At 41.1% G+C, this 23,799-nt stretch overlaps 1 protein-coding gene across 2 annotated transcripts in view; it reads left to right on the forward strand.

The window, feature by feature from the left end:
- Positions 1–19,606, forward strand: part of EHD3 (EH domain containing 3) — a 65,695-nt gene extending 46,089 nt beyond the window's left edge. For both annotated transcript variants that reach the window (XM_075595462.1, XM_075595463.1), the window contains 3 exons: positions 13,627–14,039; positions 15,857–16,021; positions 18,238–19,606. In XM_075595462.1, coding sequence (XP_075451577.1) covers positions 13,627–14,039; positions 15,857–16,021; positions 18,238–18,765 — 1,106 coding nt within the window. In that variant the 3' untranslated portion in view covers positions 18,766–19,606. The remainder of the gene's footprint in view (positions 1–13,626; positions 14,040–15,856; positions 16,022–18,237) is intronic.
- The last annotated feature ends 4,193 nt before the right edge of the window (positions 19,607–23,799 follow it).

Below are 23,799 nucleotides of genomic sequence, written 5' to 3' on the forward strand. Positions count from 1 at the left end.
AGATTTGTTTTACATTTCGTGGTACTTATTCTGCTCATGCCATTTGTCTTAAAGTGCTTCCATAACAATATAAACAAATTATGTACAGTATGGATTTTTTAATTGCTTTTTTTTTGTCACCATTTGCCCATATTTAAACAACTATTTACAAATGCGCGCTAAGTGTTTGTCACAGTTTGAGAGCTCTTCCAGATCTATAACAATATTCTTTACAAACTAAAATACATATGAATAATGATCTGCACAGACATACAATTTGACATTAATACATCCCCATTACACCATGCGCATTGTTTTAGAACAGGTCACATCCATGTGTTTAGGAACAGATTTGCTATACTGTGCTGAGCCTAAGGCATCTGGTGGCCCATTTTTGGAGGTGGACGTTTTTGCTGCAACCAAATTACTGCTGGCGTTTACCTCGCCACCGGCACATCTCTCTGCCGGCCTTACCCGAAACCCCCTACCCTAAAAGCCTAGTCACTTACCCTAAAAACCTAATCCCTTTTCCTAAAACCACTATCCATAACCCCCTACCCTAACTGCTAGAACCCCTTAAATGAACTTCATATGTCCGGCGGCTGCAGTAAAGGTTTCCTCGGTGACCAAACTGGGCACAGATTGCCTCAACCGAATGTCCGATTTTCATTTAGCTGTGCAAACTTTTTTAGCTGCGGCCCCCTTGCCCGGGAGTCGCAGCGTTCGCACCCCCACCCCTCTCCAAGGACTCGGTCAAATGACGTCGCGGGTCATGTGACGCTGCGTCATTTGACGTGCGTTGCCATGGCGACGCATTGCCGAAGACCCGATAGAGAGCAGGTAAGGGAGTTACAGAGACCTCACGCCTCCCCTGGCATTTAATTTATATGCTGTGTTGAAGAGCGCGGGGCCTCTGTAACCGCCTGCCCCCCCTAGAAATTCTCACCCCTTCCCCTGGGGGGGGCAAGCCCCCCAGTTTGTGCACCGCTGCATTAAACTATATAGTGCTAAGTCTTGCCCCTCTTGCAGTATGTATATCAAGGTAAAATGGTTACATATCCAAGGCAAACAATTGGACCAGATAAACCTGAAAATAAAGCCCTATTTCCGCGGTGGAATCTTATCAATCTATTCTGTCCCCTGATGCATCTGCTGCAGGTCAGTTTTGCACAACAACATAATACAGATACCAGACTGTTTTTAAATGCAAAATAACATTCTCTGCCTATATTTTGTCTGGGAGCGGCAGTCTTTCATTTGTAATATTATTTACAGTGGTTGAAATGACTTTAAAAATAAATAAATAAAGCCGTGTTACAGACTTCAAAACATTCAGCGTTTTTTTTAACATCGGGGAGAAGCTGTTTTTAGGAGACGTGTCGGAAAGACCTACAATATTTATGCTCGGAGAACAGATAAATCGATTTCTCTTTAACCAGAAAGTGGAGCCATTAGTCTGTCAATATACACGTATCAGAACTCTGCGGTTGTAAAAAAATAAAAAAGTGGTGGTACTCTGCACCCCCCTAGTGCCGTCACGTTAACCACAGATTGTGACTGTGCATTAGGATCAGTGAGTGCTTTGACTTGTACTGTGCTGTCCTTTCCTACCTCCCTCTTTTTCATGCATCAATGCCACGAAATGCTGTCTTTGAACAACTGCGCCATTTGCCTCTTGCAGTTCAGAATAGAGGAAGCTTGTTGAAATAACAATGTGTCTCCTTTTCTTTGGCTGGAACGTTCATGCCATGTAAAAAACGGCAGAGGTTTTGATGCAGATCAAATAAAGAGAGGAAAATGACGCCATAAAGGCACAGTTTGATGCACCCCATTATGTGATGTGCTTCATGTAACTCTAACGCTTCCTATTGACACTCACCAGATCACAAGCCGATTCAAATGGGGCCATTGTTATTATTTATGTAACCCCCCTTTATATCTTTAGGTGTCTTCGTATGGAGATAGTTGGGGGTCCCAAGTGTTAAAGGCCTCGGATATAGTGTGTGTGCGACGGGGCGCATGGCGGTGCGCACGACTGTCAGCCGAGCGATCTGTGGACTGAGATCCACAGCGACGGGGAGGCGTGGCCGTGACATCACGAGGCTGGTTCGCCCTCCATTGGTCGAACCGTTCATGTGACCCGGCCGATCCCGCGACAAAAACAAAACAACAATTCTCCTGCAAACGCCATTGCGCTTCATCGCGCGCTCTATGGCCTGCCTCAGAGGTGCGGCCTTGTGTTGGCGCCGCGCAAGCGGTCGTGCGCAGTGTGGACCTAGGTGAAGTGAAGGCAGCTGAGCACTGAGAAACGACGCACAGAACTCTTCGTGGTATAGTTACATAGTAGATGAGGTTGAAAAAAGACATACGTCAATCAAGTTCATCCTATAGTAAATTTAGACAGTGTTACACTTAAATAGTGTAAATAGTGTTACAATTTTGCTAAATTGGGTAAATGCTCGTACAATAGAAATGGTAAAAAAAAAGATGCTCATCGCAAATGGTGATGGGCGACAGTATGAAACTTCAGCCCGCAAACTTTTCTATTTCTTCGCAAACCCACGAAAGTTGGTTTTTAACCACCCCTTCTTTTTTTCTTTCTTTTTTTTTTTACCCCTTGGGCAGGTAAATGGCAGATGATTAATACAGATACATAATTATAATAAGTTTGTTCTTTTATAGCTCTGCTAGTATTAAATAGCGCTTTACAGAGACATTTTTGCAGACCCTGTCCCTGCCCCGTAGATCTTACAATCTATAATTTTGGTGCCTGAGGCACAGGGAGATAAGGTGTCTTGCCCAATGTCACAAGAAACAACACCGGGAATTGAACAAGGTTCGCCTGCTTCAAACGGTGCCAGTCAGTGTCTTTACTCACTGAGCCGCTCCTTCCCCTGTAAGGTTATGCATTTGGGAAGCAAGAATAAACAGGCTACTTACAAATTAAATGGGATAAAATTAGGTCAATCTGATGGAGAAGGATTTAGGAGTGCTTGTAGACAGGAGGCTTAGCAATAGTGCTCAGGCAGTAGCTGCAAAGGTAAACATGATAATCAAATTAACATGTCTTCTTTCAACCTCCTCCTATTATGTTGCTATGTTACATTTTTTTTTTTTACCCAGGATTTGTTTTTTTATTTTTTTATTCCTGATGAGCAGAAGGTGGGCGTATTTTTCGGCAAAGCTTTCAATTCTCTGCAACAATTGCACATTTTTATAAATGTTTGGCTATCACTGGGGTTTCATAATAACCGCTGCTAACATCGACTATTCAACATTGGAGAGCGAAACAAATGGAATATTGTAAAAGAAAAATGTAAACATTTACAAATATTCACATTCACATTTTTGTTAAAAAAAAAAAATGCCCAAAATTGGACACGTTGGCTCTAATTTTTGTCCCTGCAGAATTCCCAAATGTTTTTTGTTTGCCCTTCTCAGGTCTGTCCCTTTAAATTGTGTTTACTTTTCCTGGAGGTCCTCATTCCTATAAAGCACATTATATGGGGCACATTCTTGTTTGTTTACCTTTTTGTGCTTCTATCTGTGTTGTTTTTAATGATTTACAGCTGATACTTGTGTCAGATCAGACACTCATTGCTGGTTACTTCTTGTATATTATGTTGGTAAAGTGCACAGACTTGGGCAAAGTACATTTGATACATTGGTGCAAGTTAAACAATAAAAAACCTCAACAATGGTGCTGTTACCTCTTACCAATTAACCCTTTTATCTTTAACACATGCTGCTGTTTCTTCGAATGTTTACTATATATATATTTTACAATATAAACCATTAAAATCAAATGGGCTCTTTTAATTTTCAAACACGACTGCAGAATCCTATAGTGCTTATTACTAAAAGCCGCGTCGGCACCGGACCTAGCCAGTGTTTTTATCCTTGTGGAGGAACTTAAAAGCGTATTTCCTTTTGTGTCCAGAATTGGGCATCTGTAACAAGCTCTAAGAGGCATATACAAGAGCTTTGCAGACTTTGGGATCTGTTTATTAATTACTATTACATTTTGTCATTCGGTTAAAGTACTGAAGAGAAGCACTTGACACAAGTGTCTGGTTCTGTTTATTTTGAATTATTTAATGTTGAAACTACTGTATGTTTGTACGGACTTGGCAGCTACTAAGTTCGGACTTTCAGCAGAAGGATATAGATGCTGTATCCATTTGTGCATCATCGCTTTGAGAACCCAAATTAACTTGGGGTTTTGATATGTTTTAAGGATTTATTTATACTTTTTATACACTGTGCTCATTTGCATGGAATTACCCAGAATCCCTGGCTGCAGTGGAGAGATAATGGAGAAAGGCAGGTGTCACGGCACACCTGTGAGCACGTGACCTGCATACGGAACAAGGGTTAATGCACCGCTCTTTCGCTGGCCCACGTTTCACCTTCGCAAAGGTCCCTCAAATGAACAATATCTCCCCTCAATCGTCCCCAATATACAGTACCATCTGTCACGAGCAGCCCACAAGTGAGGACTGGTTCCTGTCCGCGTTGAGGAGGATCGATCGTGCCCGCTTGTGTGGTGCCACCTACCGTGACGGAAATTGGTCTCTCCTGGATGATGTTTGGATAGGGCCGGATGGCGAGAAACATCCATCCCGTCCGGATCCAGTGTGGTAGCCCATGTCTTGGAACATGAAATGTTTAAAAGAACTACTTTGATGTACGCAGAATACTTACCCTTTTTATAACAATTGTATTTTACTACATTTCACTTCACTATGAGCGTTGTGCGCTGGTTTTTTGTCTTTACTTCCCTTTAGCTTTTGGGAGGTGCTGAGCCATCTCTGATTAACAGCTGCAGACGCTGCCTTCTACCATTAAGGTTTTGAACTTGTCACACTGCACCAATTGCATTTTATTGTTATCCCTGAATTTATTTCTGCTGCGCACTTTTTTCCCTTCACACACACGCCAGCGTATAAAATGTGACAGCCTAACATCTATTTTCGCAGGAGAAACGGTTATCTATCCTTGGCATCTCTTGCCTACGCAGTTCGTGGTAGGACTTGATTTGTCTAATGGCAACAGTGACGGATATTCGCTTGTTACTCTTCTGAATTGCTGTTGGCCCCATCATTTATTATATTTAATAAAGTCCTCCAACTAAGCAGTGACCTGGTTGTCACCTCTCTCTTTGTGAGGCACATGGGGGTATCTCAGGAATGTTTGTTTCCTTTGAGGCTCTGGTGGTCATCCACAACCTTCTAACCCAGGGGTGCGCAAACTATTCGTGCTGTGGCCCCCCCCTCCCCCCTGGTGCTCGCGCCCCCCCTACCTTACCATTTGACACCGCGTTGCCATGGCGACGCGTCACACAGCCGGCTGCAGCAAGGTAAGTGGAGTGTAGCAGAGGCCTCACACGATCCCCCGGCATTAAATTAAATGCTATGGGGCAGAGCGCGGGGCCTCTGCAACCGCCAGCGCCCCCCCCCCCCCCCCCCAAAAAAAATTCCCCCCCATCTTGTGCACCGCTGTTCAAACCTAGATATACTTCTAGAGATGTGTGCCCCCCCCTCCCCAATTAATCCGTTTGTAGATCAGCACAGACCCAGGTAGTCTTTTTTTTATACTTAAGAACTTAATTTTTTTAAAAATATTTTATAACTATTAAAATACATAATATTCTCCTCCCCCCCCCCCCCATTTTAATTACAACAGGGTTGCAGTCCTGCCTGAGATGTGAATGTGCACACACGTAGTATTTTTATTTACTGTACTTTTAACAGTATTTCTTGTAATAATAAATGTCTCCAATACTATTGCTATTGCTGCTTGATATCATTATTGTTCTACAACAGATCTTTTATTCTATTTTTGATTTTTGTAAATAACGTTTAAAGCAGCAATTCGCGCTCTTCTCTTTTTTTCTTTTTCTTTTTTGAGGGGGGCTTAATTAGGGACTCCCGCAAAGCTTCCCTTGCAAGCTATGGGGACCCCCCTGTTCCGAAGGTACCCGCATAGGGCAAAAATATTTTCCAGCCAGACACAAAATGACAGTAGTCTGGACTTGCTCCTGCACCCACAAGAACACTGTCCGTGGGAGATAGCCTGACGGCTTACTATTTGACTTCACCGGCTGTGTTTTTCGTGTTTTTTTTAAAGAAACGGGGGGGTGGAAGGGAGACTATGGATCACCTCCCAGGGACCCCCTGGTTCATGTAAGGCAATAAAAAAAAAATGGGTATTACTACTTTAAATTTAAGTAAACAAATACAATCTGAAACCTTTAAGTATTTTTAATATCATTATTATTATTATTTGTCTGTGATGGTTTAGCTTAAGCTGCGTAAGACAGAACATTGGCAGTGTGTCCCTTCTCTTTCCTGCCCTGTCACAGGGAGGGATCCAGCCAAGTATGAAGGAGACTAGAAGGACGCTCTCTCTCTCTCTGCTCCTTACAATCCACACGGGATAGAGAGAACTTTATTTTTAGCATTCCGAGAGAAACCACAGAAAGTGCCATGTTAACTTTAACCCTTTGAGTGCCGGAGGGGGTCGGCTTATGAGACGAGAAACCAATACGTATTTACAGTGGTCGAAAAATCGGCCAAAGTCGCTTCAGCCCAAACCAGTAGGGGGATTATTTATTTTATTTATTTATTTTGGCACGAGCAGGGGAATTGTGTCAGAACCGCGTGTGCTGCTTGCGGTCAAAATCCTGTTGCCCATGGCGACCGGCTTGGTCGACCACTGTATTTAACTATATAATATGTCTAGTTAGATGTAGCACTAGACTTCCTTTTTGTCTTTTTTTTTTTTGCGTTCAATATCGGGCACATGACTGCGGCGGCCATTTTGGAAGACAACGAAAGTGGAGGGACCCACCTTTTCATTCCTAGTTAAATTCCGTCCTGCGCTCTAACATGGAAAAAACAAGCTGTTTGAGCATGACGTGGTCACTACACACGGTGCCCCTCGAAGTGCCAGTCCCCATGATACCCTGGGCTTCAGGATCGTGTGTGTGTGTGTGTGTTTTCTGTTCTGGTCTGTCTCCCCGTACAGTGTCCCTCAGAGGGAAGGCTCTGCTACAGCTTAATATACATAAACATCTATAAACACTTATCTGATATGTCATTCTTTTTTGTTTTAAGAAAAATCCCTTATGTGGAAGCAAATAGGATCATTATCCCAATGTTTACTTTTATATCAGAACCATCTATACTGTATCATTTTTACTCCTCAGTATGTTTATATAACAATAACATATCGTTAATCATATTATACCATTTCATATTTGAATGCTCTTAAAACTGTACAGTACATTCCCAATATGTTCTACTCCTTGTCAAACTGGGGATATCAAGGATCCATCTGGTAAAACAGATTGTAGGGACCCTTTCTACACTGATAAAAATAACTTTTATTATATGTCTGTTTCATATAGTACTTTACTCCCAATGGAACTAAAAGTGGTTAAAAATTACAGTGTAGCGCGCGTTACGCAGCACACCAAATAATAGACACAGTCCCTGCCCCGATGAGCTTACAGTATGTTTGGTGCCTGAGACACAGGGACATAAAGTGACTTGCCCAGGGTCACAAGGAGCCGACATCGGGATTTGTACCAGGTTCCCCTGACTCAAGCTCTGTTATGGTTTATAGTCCATGACACACACACACACACACACACAGCTGGCATAGATCCATGTTCACGAAATAGACACTCGCAGGTGTGATCCAGTGAAAACAATGATTTATTAAACTATCAACGTTTCGGAGAACCATCAAAAATAAGCCTGGTGATAAGTCTCAAGCCTGAAGACTGGCAAAGCTCACTTGGGTACTTTATACTACTGTAGCGAGGTTAGCACCAGATACTGTACTTTCGTTTTGGTGGCGTGAGGTTTGTCTGCTGATGGACTGTACCTCCATTATGGACACTAGGTGTATGTCTTCTGTATAGGCTATATAAACAGGAAAAGCAAAGGAGCACTGCTGGCAAGAAGATCCTAAGGAAAAAATCCTATAGGAAAAAATGAAGGGCACAACTCTAGACTAAAAACTGAGGGTATTTATTTCATGGACTCACAGGGACAAAAACATAGCCCACGCACCAACGCGTTTCGTCCCGTGGGACTTTATAAATACCCTCAGTTTTTAGTCTGGAGTTGTGCCCTTCATTTTTTCCTATAGGATTTTTTCCTTAGGATCTTCTTGCCAGCAGTGCTCCTTTGCTTTTCCTGTTTATGCTGCCTACTTCACCAGGATTGCACGCAGTGGAACTACCCTACCGATGACTTCTGGACTTCAATGTACTCCCGTGGGCAGGTAATGGGCTATAGCCCTTAGATTCTTACCTTGGACCCTATATGGGGAAGTGTATTTGTTAAGTGGGGTGTGCTTTTGGACCATATCTGCGGTAGTCTGGCTGACTGACCGCTAGGTCCCTTATTTTGCCCCCCTTAACTTTTTATCACACACATGATGTTATGGATTTATGACAAGTTCCTATCTTTATTCATTTACACAATTTTCTAAGAGTCTACACTGATATTGAGCGTCAGTCTTCACATCACTTTATTCTGTATAGGCTACAGTATGGATGAAATTCCCCCGGATTCTCTACTTATTGTACGGAGTGCTCTGAGCTCTATTTATGAAGAGGATTTGACATATGAATCCATTATCCTAATATGAGGTTCTGTTAATGTTTCTATTTACAGATTATGTTCTGGCATATTGTTTGTCCTGTCCATTATATTCCTACCATTGCAGTTATGTGCCAAAGGTTACCCTGCTCTTTCCTCTATCTACACACATATACATACACACATTCATCTGTATACACCGCCTTCATGAAGGTTCCTTTAGAGGAACTTAAGATTTTAGTTTTTTGCTTTGGACTGCATTATACTTTCTTGAACATTGATTTTGCAGTGCTGTCGTCTTTCATCACACTCTGATTTGGGATGTATGTACGTTTGTACAGTTGCTGGCCAATTTTTAGTTCAGATTTATTTCTTTTTTTTTTGTTGTGATTTTTGCATAAATATGAATTTATTAGAAAAGGGTGTGAAATATCCCCAAATTCAACATATTTTTTTATTTTTTAAACTAGGACTGTAACCTTGCATATGATCATATGACCCGGTGACATTTTTTGGGCGCACTTGACAGTTTTATTTTTTTCCTTTTTTTTTTTTAAGACAAAATTGTGCAAACCGTGTGTGTGTGTGTGTGTGTGTGAAACGGGCCCTGTGTGTGTGTGTGTGTGTGTGTGACGGGCCCTGTGTGTGTGTGTGTGAGACGGGCCCTCTCTGTGTGTGTGTGTGTGTGTGTGTGTGTGTGTGTGTGTGTGTGTATGCATGTGTGTGACGGGCCCTGTCTGTGTGAGCTTGACTCTTTCCTTATAGGGGCCCACATGTGGCAGGGGCAGCCTTCAGCGCTCAACAAGGCAGTGATTGCAAAACCTCCACACCCTACTGAACAAGTTCCAAATTACCCTAGCCAAAAACTTTTGGGGCCCAGGTACTTGCAGGGGTGCTTGGCCCCAGGAATCCTCTCTGGGCCTCGATGCATACTCCTACGTACATACATGTAGGCTCGGATACACATAAGGGGCTAAGCTTTAGCACCTCGGCTCCCATTCATATGAATGAGTAAAGGCCTGCTAAAGCTTGGAACCCTTTTGTGCATCTGGACCATACTGTAGTTCAATATATCCAGGTATTGGAGTTAAATTAATAGAATGGGAATTAATAATTTGGCATAAACTCTGAGTTTGCATATTCCATGTAAAAAAAAAACGCTGACATCTCTGCGCTAAAAAGCCCATTATCTCTGCATTACTATCTCACTAAAATTGGTTATAAACATCAATAACACCAGCTTTTTCTGTTACCGAACTTTTAGTGAATCGGACATACTGCCCTAGTGTGTTCTAATTCCAGGTGTGTTCTTAATTAAATTGTTGTGCCTTCATGTATTAAGTGTGCTTAAAATGTTTTTTAAACATCCTGTACTGTACAAGACTGTTACAGTATGTACTGTGGTGAATTCCTTCTAGAAGACATTCTGAACATTTTAAGTCATTGCATTTCAAATGTGCAGTGAGTAATGTTCTGGCTTCCTTCTATATGTCAGTAGTTTAGGATTATTAGCGTTATCTGAAAGGAAGCGGAAAGGGAGCATGTTTTTGGTGGATTTGGTGACGGGAAGGATGTTTGCATTTCAAGAACAAATTAAATGGCTTCTGAACTCTAGGAAAAGTGCAGGGGGCGTGGGTGACCGTTCTGTTTTTAGCAGATTGATCAGTCTGTTAGAAACTCTAACGTTCTTTCAAATAGCAAAATATTTAAGCACCCAACTTGTGAACTTTATCTGCCATTGGTATTATTTTGCTTCATAATACAATAGACGTTTCACAGCATTTCATATTAGGGCCAAAAGCCTTAACCCAGGTTATGCTATGTACTGTACACACCTTTTCCTTAGGGGCTAATTAGCGGAAAGGATGTACTTAATCCACTGGAATAGCAATATATAGTGTTCTGCACAGTATTGGTCTACGTTTGAAAGTAGATGGAATGCATAAGGGAATTGCCAGTGAAGATCAGAAACGCTCATTACCATTTGGCTTCTCTTTTGCCTTTACTTCTCTAAAATGAAGAAGCCTTCCATTGGTTGCAACCCTAGGCACTACTGGGACATAAGTAATTTCAAGAGGTCAGCGGGTTTAAAGCGGGTACAAGATCGTTTAAAAAAAAAAAAATTGAATTAAAAAAAAAATCTGCATCAATACAACCTACACACTGACAAGTGATTAGCTAAATTGCTGATTGATCCGTTCTCCTGTAATCGATCGCTGAAGATTCGGCTCTGGCTTCACTAAATGCATCTTGGGTCCTCTTCTGCTGCACTGAGAGACAAAGTTCTGTGAGGAACGTCATGTGACCAGGCAGGCACTAGATTCAATTGGTTCACTGCTAGAGAGGGCAGGGCTCAAAAAGGTGATGCCGTTTCAGAAGGGGATGTGACTTTGTAAACGGTTGCTATAGGAACAAATGCTTTCTACATTAGAATACATAACAATATCTTTAAAATAGGCTGTTTTTTTATTTTAAATTAAATGCTACAAGTATTTTCTCTCGGAGCAGAACTGTTGTTTTTATTTTTAAACACACGTAGTATATTGCTTGAACTGCAGCTTTCAGAAATTTTGAGGAAATAAAAGTATTAAAATGTATCGTTGCCTCACTGCAGTTGACCTGTGAATGCACATTGTTAGCGGTCACATTTTTTTGGGGGCCTAGGAAACGTGCAGTGTTGACGCTTCCAGTGCACAGGTTAACGACTCATTCCCTTTTATTAAAAAAAATAAAGCTTGTATGTCCTTTTTTTTAGAGCTCTGATCCCACATAGCCAGCCAAAGTCTTGTGGAGCACGTGATATCGGATCATACGGAGCAGCCAGGGGAAATAAGACCCCCTCCCAAGTTTCGGCTCGCCATGTTTGCATACAGTACTCGCTTTAGAATATTATTTTAATATGTGTCCATTTTCGGTTAAAGTAATGCATCAACACCCAGCTGTAACCACTTAAGTACATTGGTACACTTTGGCCCTGGGGTGGGCTGCCCCTCTATGCGCAAGGGAATCCATTGGGCTTAACTGCACTTACAGTATCGTGCAGGAGTGCTCAACTCCTGTCCTCAAGCCCTCTCAACAGGTCAGGTTTTCAGGATATCCCCGCTTCAGCACAGGTGGCTCAGTTTTTGACTGAGCCACTGATTGAGCCACCCGTGCTGAAGCAGAGACATCCTGAAAACTTGACCTGTTGATGACTGGAATTGAGCACTGCTGTTATAGTGTATGCAAGCCAAGTAGCAATATGTCAAGATTTTGTTATATGGAACAGCAGACATAACTGGAGTTATTTGATGAACATATGATAATGACATGGAATTTTATCTACAGTATTTTTGCAAAATGTCACCAGTCAGTGCACCTGCATTAAACTTTGTATAGTACTGCTTTGTATAGCAGTACTCCGATAGCAAGGTGCTAGGATCCTGCATCCATGCTACTGGATACAAATACAGTGTAGTCACAAAATACCCAGTAGGATCAGCACTCAACCAATACAGACAGAAAAATACAAATGATGCACTCGGGTGTTTAATTTTTGGACTCCAAAAAGTTTCTTCTTTAATGTAGAGTAAAAACTCTAGGGGTTTAGTCAGCAGACGCACACTGTTAAAATGGCTTAATGTGCAACGTATGTAGTCTAAACCAGACGGCACCACTCGATAAATATTTTTTTACAGAATAGTATGACTATCTGTGCTTAAACAGGAATCCCTAATTCCTGATTTGTTAAATATTAATTCCACTTATTAGTTCTTCCGAAAGATTCCAATACTTCAGAAGATTGTTGATTAGCAGACCAGGTTAGTTTATTCTTAGTGTTACTTACAGATGAGACTTCAATCAGTGATGGCAAACATGTGCTCTGATGGTAATCATAGAACAAAGAAACCCTTGTCTCTCACATGCTGCTGGTGGTACAGTACATGCTGAGAGTCCTTGGAGGGAGCAAAGAGTCTTGGAAAGAGAGAAATCCTGGAGAAGCGATTGATTACTAACTCTGCCCCCTTTCTCCTCGGGGCTGCTTGCGACAAACTCCAAACTACTTTAACTAGGCCTTGAAATCCTATCCTTAAGGCTTAAGCCAACCTCTAATATCTGCCATGATTAGGGTTGCCAGGTGGCTTCTCCAAAAATACTGGACTCAATGGTGAAAGGTCACTATGTCCAGGGAGAAAAATACCGGGCACGTACATGTCCAGTATTACAGTAACTCATTTTTTACTGAACAGAGTATCCAAATACAGGACAGTCCAGTTCAATACCGGACACCTGGCAACCCTAGCCATGAATCACAGCTTACTTGTATTCAGCTCTTTTTGGCTACATATGAATTCTAAATCCTACAATATATTCTCATGCAATTGTCTTGATATAAGTTCTCATTCATACATTTTAATATAATAAATGGTTTTCTAACATTGATGAACAATCGCAACAAGATTGTGTGGTCCTCCGCACTTGAACATTTTTATAGGAATACAATAGAACCCTGTTCTGTAGCATAATGAGTAACGTTTCAAGGCTCCCTGGCCCCTTCGTCAGGCTCCAAGATCAAAATTAGAAAAGGAGTCAAATGTAATTGAAACAAAACGTTCTTGCATATGAGGCAGGCGCCAGCAGTCGGAGCAGGTAACCCATGTCATGTAATGAACTCTAGAATAATTTATATTTATAAAAATGTTTCACCACAAAGTAGTACATTGAGTTACCTCTCGTTTTCAAGTATGTCCTGGGTACAGAGTTATAACAATACATGGTTACATTAAAAGAACCAAGGTTATATAGTCAATTCAGACATTTCATGGACAGATAGTTGGAATAATGGGTACAGGAGATAAAGGCCTGATGAGTTACAGATTTGAAATAGAGAAGCTTTAACATCACTGTCATTATAACGCCTAAAGTCTTTGCTGCCTCTAGAAGAAATGTATTCTGCCTGAGCATTAACTCTGTACAGCAGCAGTGATATTTCCTGAACACCAACATGAACTGATCCCTTCTGATAACTTTTGTTGCATTTTTCCCCTTCCAGGCTATGATTTTGCTGCCGTCTTAGAATGGTTTGCTGAGAGAGTTGACCGCATCATCCTCCTTTTCGACGCTCACAAGCTGGATATTTCGGACGAGTTTTCCGAAGTCATCAAGGCCCTAAAGAACCACGAAGACAAAATGCGCGTCGTCCTCAACAAAGCCGACCAGATCGAGACCCAGCAGCTTATGAGAGTTTATGGCGCCCTTATGTGGTCCTTAGGAAAGATCGTCAACACGCCCGAGGTGATCCGGGTCTACATCGGATCATTCTGGTCCCACCCGCTCCTTATTCCCGACAACCGCAAACTGTTTGAAGCCGAAGAGCAAGATCTTTTTAAAGATATTCAAAGTCTCCCGCGCAACGCCGCTCTGAGAAAGCTCAATGACTTGATCAAAAGGGCACGCCTGGCAAAGGTACAGTAACTTCTATACGTGTAACTGCAGGGGATTGTTTCCTGGTTGGTGTATTACACACATTCCATTTCACTTGCTTTCATATGATCCATACTTGTCTACATTTACTAAAGCAGGGCATATTAAAATAAATAAATTGTTTTCTTAGAAAAATTAACCATTTGTTTTACTTACATTCTGAGGACACCACCTAATCCTTTAATATTAAGCATGCATTTGTGCATTTTAACTCCTAAAGTTAGACTTTTAAGTCTAAAGGGGTTGGTCTGCATTGAATGAGTTGAGCTAGATTTCTATATTAGGTTTTTTTTTTTTATAGATTGTGTACATTAGCACCGATGCCCTTAAAATCAGCCGTTCACACCTCATTGTCTTTCTCGCTTACTGTATTACTTAAACATACATGCACTCCATATGTGGTTTTCTCTGTATACATCATGCACAGTAAATATTGCAAGTGGTTTTAAGTAGGTCTGACACTTTCAATTCAAATTGGTAACAAATTGAAACGCAAGCACTTTAACACTTAGGCATTATTCTTGAAACTATTTCTGTACAGTGATAATTCATGTTAAGAATGGATTGTTTTGTTTTGCATTTCCTGTATACTTTTGTACAATTTCCACTTTTATAACTTGGTTACATCGTTCCTGGGGATACATGGTTGCAGGAAGGAGTGTGCGGCTGCTTTTAGGGTCCGTGAGCTGTATAAATGCTTTTAAATAGGCTCTATACAAATGAACTCATAAAAGATTAACTGTAAAAGAATGGCACTTTGCAAATTGTAATGACTTTAACCATTTGGGTACCCAAAGGTTTATAACATCATGTGATCACTCGTGTAGAGGTCCTCCACCTAACCTTCCTTTCCTATCACAATCTGAGAGCTGAGGTCATGTTTTCCTCTAGAAACAAGCAAGGACAATTCGCCTAGGGTGCCACGTAATAACATTGCGCCCCACGTCATGGGACATGCTATGGGTTTAACCAAATACAATTGATCAAATTGGTCAGCGGTCTTCTTCAAGCTGCTGTATTTAGCTGAAGGGTCATAGTTTCAGTCAAGAGGACGCAGGCTGTGGAGTGCACCTCTGCTTTTGCACACAGGCAGGAATAGGTACAGGTGGTTTTATTCGGTACAGGGCATAGAAAATAGATACAGTGCCTGCTAAATAGGTACGATGGGGGGGGGGGGGGGGGAGGAGGCAACTTAAGTTTGGTTAAATTGCCACACAGCCAAAACTGAAACTTAAAGTAACCACAACACACACACCCCTGGCATGTCTACAATGCTGATTTGTATCTTCATTGGCTCTTTACCTGCAGTAGTAACAAATCGTAGCGTTCTGTGTAGCTCAGGTATTGGTTTCTCAGTTGATGTTTAAGGGTCTGGAGACGGCATTATATCAAATGTAAATAAAGTGTCTTGATCCAGTAATGCTCTAAGCTGGAGATCAGGTGTTCGTAACCTGTGGTCTATGGACCCCCTGGGGGTCCGTGTAGCAGGTCCAGGGAGTCTGTGGGGAAAAAATAATACATTTTTAGACCTGCCTAAAACGGAACTGTTATTAAAAGTCTTCATACCACTATTAGCAACTACTGTATTTCTGTCTGTATGTTATCCCAAGGCCATTTTCTTTTTGCTAATTTTTAATGCATCTAGGGGTCCGTAGGTCCAAAAAGTTAACCACTACTCTAGATCTTGTTTATATGTGGCAGTCATAGACAATGGTGCTGCATGTTCCTTAAGAGGGAGAGACTACGTCGATCATGAACTGCCAAGTCTTTTAATGTTTCTGCAATGATTTCCCCCCAAGGTCCATGCATATATCATCAGTTCTCTGAAAAAGGAAATGCCAGCGGTGTTTGGTAAAGACACGAAGAAGAAGGAACTGATTGCCAGTTTGGGAGAGATTTATGTCCGGATTGAACGAGAGCACCAGATCTCTCCAGGAGACTTTCCCAACTTGAAGAAGATGCAGGTACAGTACAGTACTACATGGCAAACGCCAGTGATCAGCCACTTATTTACAAGCAGGAACTATACAAAGTGCCGCTGTGCTGGTTTAACTGGAACCTTAACAGCAAACCGTGATATAACTACAGCGAAGACTGCCTTTCTACACTGTACTTGCACAGCTCCCATTTACATTTTATTGCATATTACCCATACTTGCCTACATTTAATAAAGCGGGGCATATTCCACTATTTTGTGTCCTTTTTAACAAGTTTTCTTATATATTGTTTTTTAATTATTATTACATTTGCATGACACCACCTAATCCTTTAATATTAAACATGTATTTTGTGCATTTTAACGCATACCAGAAAATTGTATTATACATTTAAAGTCTAAGGGGGCTGGTCTGCATTGAATGAGTTGAGCTGCTTTTCTATTGTAGATTTTCGGGAAACTTTTTTGGAGGTCATAATAAAATATTTATGCATATGTTTTTCATGTTGCATTTCCCTACAGGCTGCTTTACAATACAGAAATGTAACGCAGCTTTAAGTGATAATCAATATGGTGTTAATCGTAAAATGTACCAAAAATACAGTGTTTGCAAGAAACAAAATAGCATGCAATAAATGGGTATGTATTAAATACATTATAAAAGACCAAAAAGAAGTTTCAACATAATAAATAACAATTGAGATAAATAGACGTACTTTTAAAATACTATTTTAAGTAATAAAATGACTCCTGCTTTCCAGGGGAATTTCCACAGCATAGATATGCTGCATCAAATATAATTACTGTTAAAGCTGCAGTTCAAGCTCCCGTTTTTTTTGTAGTTTTTTTTTTTTTACTTCAATTGTTTCATGTGGTCAATCTCTACTTACCTAAAGAACTGCATAGCTGCCGGTCAATTCGTTCTCCGTCTATTGATCGGCGAAGTTTGGCGACATCTTTAGATATGGGAAATGTAAATGGTTGCTATAGTAACAAGCATACTTGTTAAAATAGAATACAAGCAAATTGGTCTTTCAAAGTTGTTGTTTTTTAAAAACAGAAAATGCTAAAAGTATTTTTTCTTACTACAGAACTGATTTATTAAAAAAAAAACACACATGCAGGATATTGCTTGAACTGCAGCTTTAAAATTAAACTGTGATTTAGCTAATCTTAGGTGACCGCTATATGTCAGACAAATAATGCCAGCAAAGATTAGCCATTCTTGCAGCACTCGGTAGCTTTGGACATGCCAGCAAAGTCTGCCCAGTAACATGAGTACTGTATGTTTCTCAAATACTGTGCAGAACCTTCAAAGTAAAATAAATGTTTTAACCTGAATGTACACTTCAGTCGTTAGCCAGTGTAACTGGAGCCGTAATGTTTTACCGCTAAAGCTTAATATAGACCAGTATTTACACTGCAAATAACCAATTGCCAGATGGCCAGTCCTGACACGCCTTGCCTAATTCTACTACGTTTTTAGCCATTTCTTACTTAAGGAATGCGTGTACTGTGGTAATATTACAGTATGCTCAGCCATGTGACCGGCTTTTAAACTTGACGTGACTTTAAAGTAAATGAGTTGTGTCCTGTGCCTATAGTTTGGTCTTTGATCCTTCTATTGGGCTGATTAGGAACTAAAGGAGAAACTGTTGGTATCTCTCCAGGGTTGTGGTAGTGAGACAGCCACCACCTGCTAGAGATCAAAATAATGTAACTGTACAGAAATTAAAGAAGCACAATTACATGTCTTATAGCTGCACATATACCTAATTCTTGACACTAACCTTGTATCCCTATCACATATTTCATTTATTACTGTATCTCTGACACCAACACATCGTGTTCTCTGTCTTGGACTCTACATAATTTGATTCCCTGTCACCCTCCGCTTTCCGAGTTTCCTCTCATTAATTTTAATGACATCACAGAACATTTTTACCCTTCTTACAAAAATATAATTCAGTGAAGAAAGTGCTATTACTATTAGTAATGTATCAAATGTATGAACAAGGATTCTAAGAGCAGCACAATTAAAACTCTGTTGGCGTGGTTGACTTTGAGCTGTAATCGTTGAGGGTGAAAATAAAGTGTTTTTTAGTTTATGCAATGAAGACCTATTAATTCAGGTAAAGATGTTTAGAAAGAAGCACTTAATTAGATACTTCACTTAATATAGGTGAAACTGCTATATTTCCATTACTGGTAAATTTACACGCTGCTTCTTGTGCTCCTTTCAGGACCTTCTACAAGCACAAGACTTTAACAAGTTCCAGCCGCTGAAGAGCAAACTGCTTGAGACTGTGGATGAAATGCTAGCACATGACATTGCTCACCTCATGATACTGGTTAGACAGGAGGAGACACAGAGACCAGTCCAGATGGTTAAAGGAGGTGCTTTTGAGGGTACCCAAAATGGCCCATTTGGCCATGGATATGGTGAAGGTGCAGGAGAAGGTATTGATGATGCAGATTGGGTTGTGACCAGGGACAAACCCATGTATGATGAGATCTTCTACACGCTGTCCCCCGTCAATGGTAAAATTACTGGTGCCAATGCCAAAAGAGAGATGGTGAAGTCAAAGCTGCCCAACACCGTGCTTGGAAAGATATGGAAACTCGCCGACGTAGACCAGGATGGAATGCTGGACGATGATGAGTTTGCTTTAGCCAATCACCTTATTAAGGTTAAACTAGAGGGTCATGAGATTCCCAATGACCTTCCTTGTCACCTCCTTCCACCATCCAAAAGAAAGGTGCCAGAGTAAAAAGAAGATAAGTGAAATGAGCAAGAGAACCAGAGATCGAAGAAACCCGTTTACTTAAGTTATACATCTAATGTGAAATCCGCCTGCTGTGGCGTTTTGATTTATAGCAATAATCAAAATGCTAAACCAAATTAAGCTTACATTAACACCATAAGAAGTTAAATTAAATGTCTTTATGCTTCTTATATGTACTAAAAAGGGAAGAGAAACGTTAAAAAAAAGAAACGAGAGGACTTTCCAGTTATTCGATTCCCTATTGCTATGTATTATGCTTCTTAAAATTGTAATGCTTGATGAATACCTCATTGTATTGTAATTCAACAGTGTAATATACAAAACAGTTTGGAGTCTTATGCTGGTTGTAAATTGTAACACCTTTTTTAGAAGAGGCTTGTGCTGTATATGTTTACTAAATCAACCAAGAGGATTTGGTGTAGGTAATTCCACATCCATGAACAAAGTCTACAGTGCTTCTTGTGAAACATTAGCTACATCTTTTAATGCATCCGAGACCATAGCAGGGTACAGGTGTGTTATTCTTTAAAAACAACCATTTACAGTATATCAATTCAGTGGCAAGAAAGCTAAATTGAAAGAGTTTAAAATGGGAGCCCAAATTCTACGTTTGACGTTATAAGATGTAGAGAGCTATAATATATATTTCTGAAAAACCATATCAGTTAGTGGTAACCATAAACCTCGTAATCACCGTTCCATTTTTTGGGAGGAATGTGGAATATCTGGTAGTGTGGCCACATGTCAATGTGTGGAATGTACGTGGTTTTTGGGGTAATGGATGATGCCAGACATGTCTTTAGACAGAATAAACTAATCCTATTTCTGCCATGTCCTTTTTTTTGTTACATTAGGATCCAATAAGCATATACTGTAATATTGATGGCTTCATTTTATTTTGGCTCATACACCACATCATTACTAATATTTTAAAGTAATACTGGCAGTGGCAGCGGAGTCTCCGAGGTGTTGCTAAAACCAATCTGATTCCCCTAATCTGCCAGATAGGCCACCACTGATACTCCGAGCTGGGTACGTAGACCTCCATACACAAGTAGCATTTTGATTTTGGCATATGATAACTTATTTCATAAATATATGCTCACCATATTTTACGTTTTATTTTATTTATTATGTACCTGACATTAACACACTGTACACTTTCATACCCAACGTGGTGAAATCAGAAGTTTTCTTCACAGTAATTCTCAGGAGATACAGGTTCAGGATGAACCTTACCATTCCACATTCCCACGGAAAACCTCATTTCCAATACAGTTCTTAGACTAATTATGTATTTCACCTACAGCGAGGTCTCTGTATCAACTCATTTTGGGAGCACAATTACCACAACGTACCGCCCACCAATTCTCAGATGGAAAAAAAAAAGGTGTGTACAGGTACACAGACCCCTACCATCATTGATAAGACCCCCACAATACCCCTAAAACATTTATAAATAAAATAAACCAGCCCTTTACCCTGGCAGGAGTGGCCAACAGCAGTCCTCATGTTCCACCAACAGGTCAGGTTTTAAGGATATTCCTGCTTCAGCATAGGTGGCCCAGACAATGACTGAGACCTTGAGGACTGGAGTTGACCACCCCTGCAGTATGTCTTGGGCTGCGGTTCCAGTGAAGGCATGCGCTGGGCGTATAAGCACCGCCCCTCAATGGGGCTGGGCCCAGTACTCACCTTCACGCTGAAGGTGCAGCCGCGCTGTACTGGCAGTTTTTTAAAGCTCAATGATATTGAGTGTAGGACTTGCGACGGAGGCGTGGCCACGCCCCCGCCGGCGGTTCACCCAATGAGGGTGAACCAGCCGCGTGAGGTCATGGTCACGCCTCTGCAAACTCCCGACCACGCCCCCTCCCGTCGCAATCTCCCTCTCTCCCCCCAGACCGCAGATCGCGGTTACCGATGTGCACGCTACGCCCCCCCCGCCCTGCCGGGCGCGCATGTCACAGTCATGACAAGGACCGCAGCCTTAGGCTGCAGTGCTGAAACGTCAGGGCGGGTAGTGGAAGAGGGACGGCGGGCGCAGAGCAGAGTCGGCAGCAGTCCTTGGGGTCCCAACAAACCTTTCCATTACTGCACGGCACACTTGCTACTAACTCACTGGGACAAAGGGCCAATTAAAATCTACGGTGGCTGATGGGCTGGTCATGTCAGCATTGCCAAAGATTCTGATTGGCCCTTTGTCATAGCGAGTGTGCCATGCAGTAGCACTGAAAACGGTTCAAGCAGGGGCAACATGCACCAACATGGTAGTGGCCAAACTGGTACACTGTGATGCACGTATATCATATTGTGAGGTACTGGAACAAGGTGCTATGCTGCAGTTCTGTCATTTGGGCCATCCCCCTTCCCCAATCGGTGGAGTTACATGAGTGTAGTAGGATGTATACAATTCTGTGGGGTCTCTGTATCATGGCAAAAGTGGTGCAATTTTGGGGCAAAAACTGCACTAACTGTATCAAAGACAAATCCTATGAATTTCAATGGAATTTTTCTCTTTGATACACACCGTATAATTACCGATGTTTGTGCATTATAATTGTACTACTGTCACATTGCTACATGGACCTCTTTGTGCTGTTACTTTTCATTCTGCCTAAGAACACACTGACAGGGTTTAGGTATAAATCTCCCTGCCTAGCAAGCTGTACCAAATGTATTAATACATTTCTACACTTCAAACAACACCAAGCGGACAACCGTGTACTGAATCCAAGCAGTAATTTATTGGCATTCATACAAATATTCAAAGGCTCCTGTTCTTTACTATCTGCTGTGGAGTCGACTTCCCAGCGCTCGAGAAGCGTCCAACTCCATTCCAATGGCGACCGCTTCAGCTTATTGATTAGGAGCCACGGTATACTGGTTTTCTAGATTAACACTTTAATTCATGTTGATGACTATTCATTAGACATGTTAGGGTTTCCGGATATACATGTGCAAATGACAAATACTGCAACGGTGAAATTGACCAATATAGTATAAAACTATTCTGCTAGGATTTCTAGGAAATCATCAGTAATGAATATGGCTGTGAATTTGTGTTTTCAGTGACATTACAGACACATTTAGTGAAGCTCAAATCCCCAACATGATTACCATTGGCACCTCCTTTTGGTTGAGTACACTCAGAAGTTCTTGAACCCATACTCAGTCTTTTTGTTGTGCCGGTGATGGTATCCTCTGGCTCACGTCTCGCTCACAGCCCCCCGTGGCTTCTCCCCTCCACCCGCAGCATTCTGTATCTTATGGTGCAAGCCCCAGCGCTGTAAGGGATAAGTATGCTAGAGGTTTAGGCACCATCACTGTATGTGCAAAGCCTACATTTTTAAGTCAATAAGATAGAGGGTGAAGATTTGCATTCCCCCTTCCCACCCCCCTCAAAGGGAGGGTTGGTAATTATATAATTGGCAAATAAATGTTTTGTTTATAGGCAGATTGCAGTGGTGTATAAGTATATAGTTACATAGTCAATGAGGTTGAAAAAGTTCAACCTATGCTAAATTTAGACAACAGATACTTTATCCTATATCCGTACTTACAGTATATTGACCCAGAAGAAGGCAAACAAAAACCCCCAGTGAATCATCATCCAATGATATCTTATAAGGGGAAAAATAAATTCCTTCCTGACTCCAAGAATTGGATCAACATTCTTCCCATGTATACTTATTTTGTGTATCCCTGTATACCTTTCCTTTCTAAAAAGATGTCCATTTTTTTTTAAACAAATCTACTGTATCTGCCATCACAGCCTCCGTGGGTAATGAATTCCACATTGTAACTGCCCTTACTGTAAAGAACCCTTTCCTTTGTTGCTGGTGAATCTATGTAAATAAACCTACTGATTAAGCAGCTTTGGCGGTTCGCTTATACAGCATATTAAATAAAGGCCTCCATTTTTGTCCCATCCGGAGGGTGACGAGGTGGATGCTGGACTAATATTACAGCTTCGGCAAAAAGGTTATACAGGAATACGCTTATCTAGGCTGAAAGGAGACCCAGTTGTGACTAAATTGCTTCAATAAAAATTAATGGAAGGACAGCTACTCTGTGGTCAAAGCAGCATAATAAAGGTGGTTGTACTGTGCCTGATTTATAATTGATCTACATATATTAAACATTGGTCAAAACGCGTCGGTATACACAGTGAGTGTATGTGGGCAGGGAGGTAATGCGAGATTTTATAAAAATGATAACAATGTAACAGACCATTCTCTTGGTTACTGTGGAGGTGGATTTAGAGGAGCTAACAGCTCACTGAGGCCCAGAGTACTGTAAGCTCTGTTCAATTAAGGGCAAATACTGTTTGGTTACGCGAGAGCCATCTGTGCGCTAAGCTGAACACACCTGCGATACCTGGAAATATGCCAACATAAATAATTGGAATATACAATTAGCATATTTCTCAGGTGTGGTCAGTTTTGTGCGCAAGTCCTTTTGCAAATTAGGGTCTTTTCCTCTCTCCTGTACGAAATTTCGTGGATATGCGGTGTTAGTGGTAACATGTCCTTTTACATAGCATTAAAACTGGGTTAACATTATGTTATTCCTTTGAGTGTATAAGCGTTACTACAGTATTAACCTAACGTGTTTTAGGTTGGCGTTGTGTAAAGTTGCCTAACCGAGTGTAGTGTATCTGGGCAGGAAAATACCCCTGTGGTGGGAGAGAGATCTGCAAAATCCTTTATCCGCATAGACGTTGATGCAGTGCTTATTAAATGCATTTTATTGGCGTGCTTTGAGGTTTAAACCCTGTAATGATCGCTGATGTTAAAACATTTTTTTTTCGCCTGTGCAGGAATTCAAATAGTAAAAACAAAAACAGAAATGCCCAGTGCAACATACAAAGTGACACAACATATAGTACAAGTGATAATCTGCTCATGAGTAAAAGCCATTTGGTTAAACCCTTTGGCTAAAGCGTTATAAGCCCCCATGACCAATTTGCAGGTAATAACACTACCTGGTAAAATTCTCATGCACCTATTTTTTTTTTTT

This window comes from Ascaphus truei, chromosome 4, assembly GCF_040206685.1.
Source record: "Ascaphus truei isolate aAscTru1 chromosome 4, aAscTru1.hap1, whole genome shotgun sequence".
Classification (NCBI taxonomy): Eukaryota; Metazoa; Chordata; class Amphibia; order Anura; family Ascaphidae; genus Ascaphus; species Ascaphus truei.